Here is a 13,750-nt window from a genome sequence, read left to right on the forward strand (position 1 = left end):
GCTGATGACACTCAAGAATATCTTCGAATCTTTCTCTTATTCTTTATTCTTTTCTGATAAAAATAGTTCGTAGAACAGCTACACGATATACAGAATAATTCTGAAATTTTTCTCAATTTTTATCTGGAACACTTTTAATATCATAAATGCTAATTAATAACGGTAATTTTAATGAGGTTTGATCGATATGGAGTAGGCATAATATGTGAAATAAGTACAATATATGATTAATATAAATTAATATATGAATAGGTACCATGCATTTTTATTAACAAACAAAAATTTTTGTCCATAAAACGTTTTATTTTTGGTTTTATATTACCACTTCTTTCTTTATTATTGTTTTAGCACTTTTTATTATTGCATTAACATTATTATGTTAACAAGACTAGTTCGTTTCAATTGAATCTATAAACTCCCAAATAAAATTATTTATTTATGGTTTCTTTGTACTATTGTTAACATTATTATTATTACTGGGTTATTATACATGCACTATGTCAATCAAATGTTTCGATGTATGTGAATAAGTTTTGCTGCATTGTGGCTGATTCTAACAATGTAATCAATTATTGATTGCACAATATTGCGTTACTTAACACAATATACTCATACGTTTAGTGTAGCATAATCAGTACGCTATTAATTAGTGTATTAAGTCTATTTTAGTGTTTATAATATATATACGATAAAATTTGATCTATAATTTTATATGCTATGTAAAACATTTGCAACAGAGTTATATCATTTATTATTTTTTAAATTATTTTTTACAAAATATCATTGAGATCTCACAATTTATTTTAGAATTAATTACAATAAATGTTTGATTTTGAGATGAAGCGCATCTCCAAATATCAAATGAATATACGTATAGAGTGTGTTATGTGATACGATTATGCGACTAATGTCAAATCATAATAAGCATGTCCCTACATTGCATACCGAATGCAATAGCAATAATATAAAATATGTAATGTAATCGACTATTACAAGAATACGTAGTATGATACACGTACGATAACATCAATTTAACCGAGTAGAAATTATCAGTAAAATAAATGTTTGACATATTTTTAATCATGGAAAATCTTCCTGCAATATGCAATGAATAGACCTATTGTAATAATTAATATTTAAATTTAATGCGTAATTATAAATTACAAATTAATTATAGAATGATATATGTTAATATGTAATTTTGTAATTATAAATTATACAGATTATGAATATGTAAATCTATAATCACACATTACGAATTATTAGAGAAACAATAATTATTTATGAATCGAGTTGAATAAACCGTTATCACGCGAATACTGAATTTGTAAACTGAAAGGCTAGATCTTTATTATATTGAGATTTCGAAAATAAATACGCTTATTTCTCATTGCGGATATCTTATGTTATATATTGAAGTATTATTCAAGTATCATATTTCAGATTTTTTAAATCTTGCTGTCATCGTTCGAAGTTTTCCTATTCTCTTTTATGAATGATATCACTTAAGTTCCTTTGCACAAGCTTCTCTCTCTCTCTTGTCCTGCTTTCAATTTCTATCTTCTTCATTCTCACTTGTGCGGTTCACTTCCAGAGTAAACATTTGTATAACTTTCACCTCGTTTCACATTTGCTCGCATCTTGCAGTGAATAGCTCAAAGTAAACGCACGTAATTGTTTACTTGCACCCTTGCCAAGAATTTAAGGTCTTCCGCTCGTCAATTTTCCTAATTAGTGCTAATTATTCGAGCGCATGCGTGCGGAAAGTTCCGAGCGAAATCAATTTCATACGCATGAGCTTATTCGTGGAATCTATAACATATCAAAACGATATAAAATTATATGATTGTGTAAGATTATCGATGTTATAAACAATATAAAACTAATTTTTTTTCATTAAGTAATAGGGGAAGCCCGGACTAAGCAGATGTATTAAAATTTAGGAAGAAAAATGACACAGTTAAAATTAAGATAAAAAACCTTTTTTATTCTCATAATTCTATTAATGAAATCAACTTTGAAATAAAATAAATTAAAAAATGAACATTTAAATGTCTTTTTAGTGAAAACAAAAAAAGAGAAACCATCCGCTTTGCCCCACCCCCCTAAGCAAAATGGATGGGTCACTCGAGCAATGAGGATGGAATTAAAAAATTCAAAATCTGTGTCAGCAGTCATCATAAAAGTAGCTGCTAAATCCTCTATATGTAATGCAGTCTTCATTAGTGCATTGGTGTACTAACTGCACTGGATCCAATCTTCGGACGATGGGCCTCGGTGTATTCTTCAAAACACACATATTGCGTTGTGGAAAAAAAATAAAAGTGAGATATAAATAATGTCTTTCGTTCGCTCGAAAGATCGAAAGATCTATCTCTCCGTCTTTCCAGTATTTTCAGTGCAATCACATACCGGGTAAAGAGGATGGGCCATTCGCTTTGCTCCCATTCACTTTGCCCAAAGAACCTACTTGGTGTGAATTTGGAAAATTAGAATAAGTTTAAGCAACAAGTGAAAGATTTTAACCTCGAATACACATTTAAAGACAGAGAATTCTTATAAAAAATCATTCACACTGATTAAGAAACAATTACTGCTAATAATTAAGCTACGTACCTTAGCGAAAATCGCAAGAAAACACAATTTCTTTTACACAATTTTCTCTGTCAAACACCAATGAACGCAATCGTATGTTGTTTTGCACCTTCATGGCGTCGCCGCACCTTCATCGCCGGTCGATTATTCCTTCAACAGCTAAAGATTCATAGCATTATCTCAGATAGATAAGCGAAAATAAAAAATATTCGCTTTGCCTAGGACGTTCGCTTTTTGCCCGGGCTATATTTTTTTTAGATTTACAAAAAAAATCGAAGTTCGCTTGACTCAGCTAATTTTTAATAACCAAATCTATATATTATGAACCATTGTTATTAGCTATTTTCGGAGAGCTTGGATACTCTATTGTATGAGCTCGCTATGGTAATGATTTATTGATATGAAATGGCGTAACCACAAAGCACAAGACAGAATCAAATACATCGAGAATTCGGTTTAATCGAAAACCTCAATGATGCAATTTAATTCTAGCTAAACCAAAATACACCTGTCCTTTCTATTATTTGAATATTCGGATCTTAGAAGAGATTCACATGATTTGAAATTCACACGATATATATATATATATAATATTTTGATTATTCATTAAATTTTCTAATGTTGCTAAAGTAGCTTAATAAAATTATTTACAATATAAAATGACTCAAAGCGATATGATATTCATTTATGAATTATTTTTTGCTATACTTGCCGAATTTTGAAGACAGTTAGTGTCAATACTTTATTCCGATATCTGCGGCACATAGTTTCTATGGATACCTAAAGAGCTGAGGAAGTTGAAACCACTTGGAAATCCGCAAGAGAGGAAATTATCGAGACGTCTAAACTTCGACGGTCCGTAGTATAAAATTATGCGACAGCTTTTGCAGCTTTTGTTTCGTTTCTTAACATAAATTATGAATAATCCTCCAAGTTCGTCCTTTCCAGAACTTATGTCGTCGTAAGACGAGAGTTGATTTTAATATATTAATGATAGCTATATAATCAGCATATGATAATAATTTTAGATATTTTACAATACAATAAAGTCACATATAAAATAAACATTTATAACGAAATTAAGAAAAAAAGTTACTTTTGACTAATAATAACGATCATTATTGTGCGTAATATAAAGGACCCCGCACTAATCCTATATAAAATTGGATCTCGGTGAAATCAAATGGTTTTCTCATATGTTACAGCTTATAACCTGTTAAAAAAAAACATGTAAGCTTTAGCGCAAAAAAATGAACAGTTTTTGTGTTTAATTCACCTAAAGTCGCTGACATCTCACCATAAAATATTCAATAATTTGTAAACGACTGACCCAAAATGAATAAAATTATAGTGTTTTGAAAAGGTCTCAACAAGGACTATAAGAAAATGAAAGAAAAAGTGGGGGGTCTCACTTAAAAAATCATTTTGGGTCAGTCGTTTACAAATTATTGAGTATTTTATGGTGAGATGTCAATGACTTTAGGTAAATCAAACACAAAAACTATTCATTTTTTTGCGCTAAAACTTATATGTTTTGTTTAGCAGATCATAAGCTGTAACATATGAGAAAATCATTTGATTTCACCGAGATCCAATTTCATGTAGGATTAGTGCGGGGTCCTTTGTAGCCTTCTCTATGTATAGATATCACAAAATCGATTAATAAATTAATAAAAAGTGTTAATAAATTAATAATAAATTGTAATTAAAAAATTATCAGATAATAAATTATAAAAAAATAATATAGCAAGTTGAGAAGTTTTTTTTAAAGAATATTGTATATCATATATTTGTATTTTTGGATAAATGAGAGAAAAATTCTGCAAACGAATAAAACAAATCATTTCTATCAATTCCATTTTATTATGAGTTGCGGAGAGAGCGCGAAAAAGTTATACAGTATTGCCAGTTACAATCAAAACAAAATAAAAATAAATATTGATTAACAAATATTTACAAAAGCTGTTTTCTACATTTAATTTAATAAAATGTGTATTACAATAAATATCTGGATAAAATAAAATTCTATTCGTAAAATAATTATTTCAAAAGGAGAAAGAATAAATTTCTATAGTTTCCAAATCACAATTTAATATGGTTCTACTTTGAGAAAATATGCTTTCATGATTATTTGTGTAAGAAATACGTAAGAACAATTAGCGTTTCAAATAGTGGGCATACCTTTGGATTAGCTCGCGCCGTAAATAACGGGCGACGTGGTAGCTGAATTCTAGTCCAGTCCAACTAGAACGTAATTAGAAATCCGCCACGAGAATCATTGCCAAGTGCTGAGGTGATTGGGATTATCGCACGCTACAAATTTAAATAACCTTAATTTCTTCAATAGTGAAACAGCTAACAGTAACGTTATCTTGTGATATTTTTCATTCTTCAGTAATCACAAATAGCTACTTTATTTAACAATAATTAAATCTTGGAATTATCAATTTATTTGACGCAACTTTTAATATCTAATCAGAAAGAATGCTTTTAATGACTTATGTTTATGACATCGAAATAATCAACTGATTAAGTTTTATGATGATAAGGTTTGATCAGACATTTTAGAAACATCCGCTATTGCTTTAATCGTGGCTAACATTACCGCATTCACTTCCGCGTCGTAAAATCGGAAGCGAAACGACGATTCTTCGTCGATTAAATTCGCCGACGCGTCGATTACTAATTTTGACGTGCAAGCCAATATCGGCCCCAACCTCTGGGCTATCCCGTCGTATAACTGTCGATATTTATGGAGAACAACTCTTTAATAAATACATGTATATATTGGCGTCGTGCCGGTGTCAATCGCCGTCCTGATACACCTGTGAAATCGATAATCGTTTCTCGTTTATCGGTGATGCGAGCTTTTTGATGATCTCCCGATAAACTTTTCCGTCGCAAGCAATCAAAGTTACAAATTGGATTCGTGCGACGAGCGACAGCGAAGTTATACGCGATGTGTTGTAAAAATAACGTGGAATACTTATTGAAGACCTAGCTGAAAAATCCGCACGTCCATGCCGCATGATCCATGATAATTATTCCGTCAATTATTATTACCGATAAATGTCAATTCAATATTGTTTAAGCTCTTAAGTGATATACTGGATTATGCGCAATGGCTTTGCTGTGATCTTAATTGTATGTATATTCAGTTTCCTTTAAATTGAATTCGATATGGTTATATCCGTCTTAAGCATTGCGATAAGATGATATATATGGCGCGTACGCGCATACATCATTAAATGCATTAATAGGTTAAATTCAATATAGATATATAGCTATATATTAGGTGTTGCGAGAGATTATACGATGTATTTTAATCATTTAAGATTAATTCAATACACACAGAGAGAAAAATGTTTGGTATTTGTAATTATAATTATATATTACTATAATTATGATTATTACTACTATAATAATAATCACAGTAACTATATATATAGTTCCAGCAACAAATGTTATAATTGGCAACCTAAAATGACTATAATTATAGTTGTTATAACCATAAAATAGTTGAAATTACCATAAAAATGGTTCAAGTGACTATAATTTTATAGTTATATTTTGTCTAAAAATATGGTTGTCCCAAAATATAACTATAAAATTATAGTCACTTGAACCATTTTTATGGTAATTTCAACTATTTTATGGTTATAACAACTATAATTATAGTCATTTTAGGTTGCCAATTATAACATTTGTTGCTGGAACTATATATATAGTTACTGTTATTATTATTATTATAGTAGTAATAATCATAATTATGGTAATATATAATTATAGTTACAAATACCAAACATTTTTCTCTCTGTGCATGCAGATCTAAATCCGTCGTTCAGATTGCTCGTATATATATCTAAGTAAAGGGTATACAGCAAAATAAAACAAATGATAACAAATAGTAATGACAACGATGATTACAATATACGCAGAGATGTGTAGCTTTCTAGCGTCAAAGGGACATTTGCGATCGCTAATTGGCGCGTCGTGGATTAATTAACACCTCGCAATCCCATTGTGCAACAGTTCGTTTTCTACTTTTGCGAAATAACGCGTAAAACTAACGAGATCGTTAGTGGCAACCGACTATTTCTACGGGATTAATCGATGCCTGTGCCGATTAATTGAATTAATCCATTATTCTCCCTTTGTCTCATTTCTTTAGCCTTTTTCTAACTCTCTCTAAAAAATAACATGTGACAAGGTGAAAATGAATATATATCTGCGTTAAATTAATTAAATAAATTAAGTGCTTCTAAATAACGAAGATTGATATCGCATCTTAATTTGTTTGAGATTCTATTTTAGATATTCGTGTGAGATTAACTTTTATCTTCAATATTTTTCTTTTTAATTGACGCTATACTATGAAAGTTATTTCTATCTTGGATAAATATTCTTTAGATATGTATTTATTATATAAATTAAAAATTTTTTTCTAGGATGATCTTTATAGTATATATTTTAACTATAGACTTTGTGAAAATATGTTGATGCTTTTTTTACGTTTTTCATTTCATTACTGTTTAAAATAGAAAGAAAATTAGATTTTGAACTTTCTTTTTTCTTTGATGTTTTCAGGCGATGAAGATGAGCAAAGTGGGCAACCAGACCAATTCGCAGGACCCACAGGCGGTGAATTCACGCGTTTTCGTCGGGAACCTGAATACATTTCAATGTAGCAAGACTGACGTGGAACGAATGTTCCAACGCTATGGCCGCCTGGCTGGTAAGTTTAATAGTAAAAATTATTACTGATAAAAATAGAGTCATTGATTGTGAGATAAAGTCATTAAAGATTAATTACCAAAAGTTCTTGTGTTGTGTACAAATTTTTATAAAATATATGTTTCAAACTGAATACGTTGAAAAATGGAACAATTAAAAGCAGACCATATAAAAACGTAGCTAACAAGTAAAATGTTAAAAAATATCTGTCAAAAATATCTGTTGAAAAATATGTTTAATAATAGATCGTGGAGAATGAAAAGCTTAAAAATATCTTGTTTAAAAACGAGTAATTTAAAAGGTAAAAAAATTCCATGCTTTTGAAAGTGATATGATGGATATATATAAGCAAAGGAATTTTATTTAAACTATTAAAAGCTATATTTTTTTTGCATTTAGGATCAAATGTGTCTCTTTATAAAGAGCAAATCCATATCTAGATCGGTGGGTTACCTGATTTCATTTATCTTCCCCGCATCTTAATTCGTTTCAATTATACTTCGCGGAAATTTAGCAGCCTGGCGATTCCATCGGAATAATTTCTTCGCAATCCTTTCGCAAACGCGCGTGAAACGTTAATCCTGCGAGCTACGTACTTTATTTCCTGAATTTAAAAAAGACCACGATTATTAATAAAAGTAAGATAGCGACGCAAGAAGGATAAAAATCGATTATTGTGTGAAAAGAAAGAATCATTTGATTATTTTCGAATGTTATTCTCGATCCTTCCTGAGGCATTCTCGATAAATCGAATCGCGTGAGAAATCGACGGCCTGATAACATTCGATAATTCGCGATCGAATAACTTATTATCCGGCGCGGAAAAATTGCATCGGGAAGAATAGCGGAAGGGGCAGCGGAGTCCCGGGAAAATAGGATCTCGGTAACGCAATTTGTGCCACGGCGACTTGACCTTCGATAGCTCGAATTGGATATCCGTCGGTCTCTAGTTTCAAGAGGAGCGGCACGATGACTGCCGTTGCCTTCTCTTCCTTTGTAAGCCGTAACCTCGTTTACTTCGCAATCGCAGGATTTGTTATCCCGGAAAATCATTTTTCCGTGGGGTCTTGCCCTTTCTTGGGAACGAAATTACGATTGCGATCTGGAGTGATAGATAGACGAACGATGATAAATCGAGAATGACCATGTGAGGTCGGCCATGATAGATCGACGATCGAGATAATATCAAATCTCTCGCTCTTTTTATTGAATCTATATTGTAAACTATTTATTACACGGAAGGGATAGTTTTTGTCGAAAAAGGATTTTGTCGAAGTAAATCCTTTTTCGACAAAAGTCTAAAAATTTAGCTAGATACAGATCTGAAAATAATTTTGGATCATCAAAATAATTAGGTAGGAATCTCAAGTATGATAAGTAATACTGCAAAAATATTGTATGTATTTGAAATATATTCTAGCAACAAATTCAAGCATCCTACATAATTATTTTGATAGTTCAAGCAAAATTATTTTTATAAATCTGTATCTAGATAAATTTTTAGATACACTGAAACAAATGCATGTAATTTTACATAAAAATTACATGTTTATGACTGGAAAATTGCCTAAATATGATTGGAAATTTACAATTTCCAATAAACTTCCAAGCATATTTATGTAATTTAGATAATTTTCCAGTCATATACATGTAATTTCTATGTAAAATTACATGCATTTTTTTCAGTATACTTTGACAAAACTTTTTTCCATGTATAATTTAGCATAAAAAATTTCTTCATTTTACTGCTAATAACAGACTTCTAAAATCAAATTAATTTTTTCAAAACATTCAACATTATAATTCAAATAAAGATTTTATTAGAGCAGTATTCATTTGAGAAATTAGTTAAAGGATACAATTTTTATTTGTTTTTTTCTAACTCACTTTACTTACATATTAAGTTCAACCTACAAAAAGGGTAAATATATACTGCAATAAATATAATAAACTACCAATGGGATAAGATTATATAATAAGGATGAAGAATGCTGTAAAATTAGTTTCGTGTCGACGCAAGTGATATTGGTGTTCGCCAAGTGCCGGATATCCACTGGGAAGTTATCCCGCCCCAGTCTGTCCAGCAAAATCGCAATTTCAAATGTCGGATGTCGAAATTACAAGGAACGCTGCTAGCTGCCGATAAACAGCTTACTTTCTCAATAAAGGACGAAGACAATAAGGGCAACTTCGTCCTTGCAGGAATTAAGGCGCTCGCTGGATTAGAGGGACGCCGATACGAAGGATAAGCCGCGTCCTGTACGGAGGCGACGCCGCGTGCAATGCGCGATAGCAGATAAATTACAAATTCTACGAATCGAATATCTCTTTTACAAACAACGTTTAACGCGAAAATGTATACAGCTCCGGCTTTCTGGAGAATTGCGTCTGTTTGAAATCCGGTTTAAAAACGAAATCCTCGACAGAGATCGCTCTTATTTTAGTAATTTTTCTGTGTAAACTTTATGTTTTTCTTACAAGACAAAACGAAGAGAGATTATTAAATGCGCATAAAAGTCGTATATAGTTTTGCTGAAGTATCTAAAAATTTAGCTAGATACAGATTTGAAAATAATTTTATTGGACCATAAAGATAATTATATAGGATATTCAAGCTAGCTGCTAAAATGTTAAAACTTTTTGCAGTATTGCTCATCATGCTTGAATTTCTTATATAATTATATTAATTGTCTAATAAAGCTGTTTTCAAATTTGTATCTAATTACATTTTTGGATATTTTAAAAAACCGTTCTTTCCATATAACAACAATTCTATCTGTGCTTTTGTTTTTAACTAAGAAATACTCTAATACTAAATAAATAATATAACTAAATAACGACAATCTATACGATATGAGCTGGATCTTACAATTAGTACTTAAATATATTAGTGTGAATTTTATATACATATCCAATTTTACAAACTGCGCACCGAAATCATCGTTGATCTTGAAAAACGCATCATAGAACTATTTAGTAATATTGCAAATTAAGTTGACAAGCAATTTAATAATATTGATGCTAATAAACATTTTAAAAACTGTAAATAATTTATACTGTAAATAAATAATAACTATCGTATAATAAAAACTGTAAATACTAATGGATCAATTTGAAAGGATGATTTTTTTTCACCAACATTTAAACATTGATAATTCTGTAAGTGATTAAGTTTAAATATTTCGCTACAATAAAAGAGATGAACAGATTTCTTTAATTAATAATTATATATGTTAATAATTATAATTGTTAATTTTTTAAAATTAAGTAATTTTTAAAAATAAATTTTTTTTTCTAATAAAAATGTATATTATTTAATGTCACAAAAAATATATTTAATAAGATATATATTTATATAATTTAATGTTATAAAGGTTATTGAGGCTATAGATGTTTTTGAAATATTTTTTGGTCAAAAATATTGACTGGTCAATAAAACGCTTAGAAGTATTTGTAGCAGCAAGTGGACCGCACTCAAAAATATATATTTAATATCGAAAAAGGAAAAACTGTGAAAAGCACAATCAATTTTTTTGATTATGAAAAATTCAATTTTTAGTTATTCAAAGAACTTAAACGAAGGCAATATTTTTTGAACATCCTATACATAGCTGTATTGGAAGAAATCGTCACTAGAATGATTTAAATCTGTACTGTCGAATGCCGAAAGATAACAACACTAGAGAATCTCTCTGCCGACAAGTTTTCCAATATAAAGTCGATATTTGTTCTATATAAATGCCAAAACATTGGAAAAATTCACTGCAACAGGCCCTCAACATAGTACTGTTGTTATCGAGGCACTTGGTTGTCACTTTAGTGAATGACGACTTTTACAAAAAACATAGTTACGAAAAATACAAATAATTGTTACAAAGAGCAGACTTGTCTATTTTTGCGCGGAGATATTTTTATCAAATCAAACTTTGATTTCCATTTTTCCATTTCAATATTTTACCTTTCTCACAATTAAATTTACTGGGTCTTTTATTTGTAACTAAAGGCGAGTAATTAAATCACGTATAACTTTTTTATTAGTTAAAAGTTTACTAAAAAGTTTAAACTGTAATAGTTATTAAGGGGATCCTAAAGTCGTCTGTATAATTACTGACTAAATATAATTTTTGTATAACAATTACTTTCCTCCTCTTTCATTTCTTCGAAAATCCTTTTCCAGGATTAAAGTGTGTCTACGCATTAATATGTGTCTGTGAGGTGGAATCTATGCTGAGAACGACAAAAAATTTCGAAATTGACAATTTTCTTTACCATTTCTTGGTTCAATATAACGCTCTAGAGCTGTCACGTCGTAACAAATGTTTCCTTCATATAAAAGCTGTGCAATCTGTACTTACGAAATAGTAGTCCACTAATAGTTTGCACGAACAAACGTGGATTTCTTAAAATTGGGCTTAAACGTCTAATTAAAACGTTATTGTTGTACGAAAATTTACGTGTATGTATGCGTGAGATATTGATGTAGTAGTATGTAGTGATACGTCAATGACACGTAAATCGTCTGTGTATAAGTTTTACAATATGACTAATCGTCTTTAGGATCCCCTTAACAGTAGTTTCCATAAAAAAATCTTATATTTTGTTTTAACAAAAATGTTAAAGATTTGTTTGTTTAATATGCAGTCTTTCTTAGAAAAACATGTTATAAAATGTTATTCTTTCTCATAAGTTTTTACTACTTCATATTTTTCTAAATATATTTAAATTTGAGAGATTAAAACTGTTGCTATTAAATTTTTTATATTTAATTTCTTCCATTCCTTTTTAGATAATTTTATTTAAATTTTGAAAATAATATACATAATGTGAATCAGAGGGGATAGACATAAAAGTTCCAATCTGCTTTAATTTAATTTTTAATGCCGGTCTATATCCGATAGAATTAAAGATAAATCCCCCCAAGATGGATATTACTGAAACTCCGCTTGAAACTTTTTTTGGAGTTTGACACTGATATCTTATAATGATTCTGTTTTTATTTTTATCAAATCTTGTAATAGTATTAAAATCTAATTACCAATTTTGAATCGATCTTGTTTGCAGCCGAACGAAATCCTCCAAGCATCTCTGCAAAATCACGTGGCTGATTACATTACCATTAGCGCCTACAAACGTCAAAAACGATCGATACTTCAGATAATTCCGTAACGATTTTCTGATGCGTGCTCTTGTCTGGATGCGCTTTCGATATTGAAATCAAGTAAATGTTTTTGTTTAGTAAATTATTTTTTTATGTGTTTAAACAGTTCTGATTTTCATTAGATAATAAGAACTAGAATACGTCGGTCATCGTAATATGTAAGAAAATAACATAAAACATTTGCGCAAGTATTGAAAGAATTCGAGCTTGATTGTCTTTACGCATGTTAAACTGAGAAATAATTAAAGAAGTAAAAACTCATACTTCATATATTTATGGTTTGTTTCTATACAAAATCAACTAAAAACAAATTCTACAAATGTAAAAATAAAATCCTTATTTTTGCATTTGTAAAATTTGTAAATTTTCTTTTGCAAATTGTGTAGTTTAAATAATAGTGGCTATATTATTGATAACATTACATTGTTTTACATATTTGTAGTTTCCTAAATTAATTTTATTTATATTTTTTTCTTTTTCATTTTTATAATAACATATGGTTTTAAATATAGAATAGAGATATATAAGATATATCTCTATCTGTAAAACAGACCATATGCTAACTTAATCTTTATAATTTTGTGCGTTATAGCGTCAAATAGTCCTATTGGAGCTGAAGGCAATCATATATTTATTTATTTATAAAACCCTCAAAGCAAGAAACTAACGAAATTAGTGAAATAACATTGTCTCATACTTCAATGAAAATGGACCAAGAAGATTCTGATGATTATATCAATCAGATTTCTGATTATCTCGGCAACTAGAATTATAATAAATTCAAACAAAAAATTTTGATTTTTCCATTTCTAACTAAAACTCCAGTTAATGCAGTCAGATTTTTTCCAGTGTATTAAAAATTAAAAATACTTTTTATTAAACATTAAAGAATATCCAACGTGGATTTTATGTTGTATCAAATTTTATGTCGCGTTATGTTTGCATTTTGCAGAACGGAATAAAGTATGCATATAAATGAATAAAAAATGAAGGACATAAACGTAAAAAAATTCTAGAAAATCTTATTTACATTCGCTTGTAGATATTTTGCACAAATAATTCCTGTGAAAGAAAAAGAGTAGGAATATGTGACATTACTATCTATAACTGTGTCAATTTTGAGGCCCATTTTGTCAGACGCTCATTTTTGTTTATCTTATAAAAAAGTTAATTATTGTAAAATTGCAAAAATTATAAAAATTGCTACATTATCTAATAGAAGACACTTTTTAGTTTGTATTTATGTTTCTAAAGTTTTATTTT

The 13,750-nt window shown here is 29.5% G+C and overlaps 1 protein-coding gene across 4 annotated transcripts in view; it reads left to right on the forward strand.

Moving 5' to 3' along the window:
• The window catches only part of LOC108726649 (heterogeneous nuclear ribonucleoprotein C-like 2), a 118,422-nt gene extending 110,484 nt beyond the window's left edge, over positions 1 to 7,938 (forward strand). For 2 of the 4 annotated variants that reach the window (XM_018454336.1, XM_018454334.1), the window contains exons 4-5: positions 7,183 to 7,330; positions 7,729 to 7,906. In XM_018454336.1, the coding sequence (XP_018309838.1) occupies positions 7,183 to 7,330; positions 7,729 to 7,769 (189 nt within the window). In that variant the 3' untranslated portion in view covers positions 7,770 to 7,906. Of the gene's footprint in view, positions 1 to 7,182; positions 7,331 to 7,728 lie in introns of all 4 variants that reach the window. The other 2 variants (XM_018454335.1, XM_018454337.1) reach the window with 2 other exon arrangements.
• Positions 7,939 to 13,750: the final 5,812 nt, after the last annotated feature.

Source organism: Mycetomoellerius zeteki, unplaced genomic scaffold (assembly GCF_001594055.1).
Source record: "Mycetomoellerius zeteki isolate Tzet28-1 unplaced genomic scaffold, Tzet1.0 scaffold433, whole genome shotgun sequence".
NCBI lineage: Eukaryota > Metazoa > Arthropoda > Insecta > Hymenoptera > Formicidae > Mycetomoellerius > Mycetomoellerius zeteki.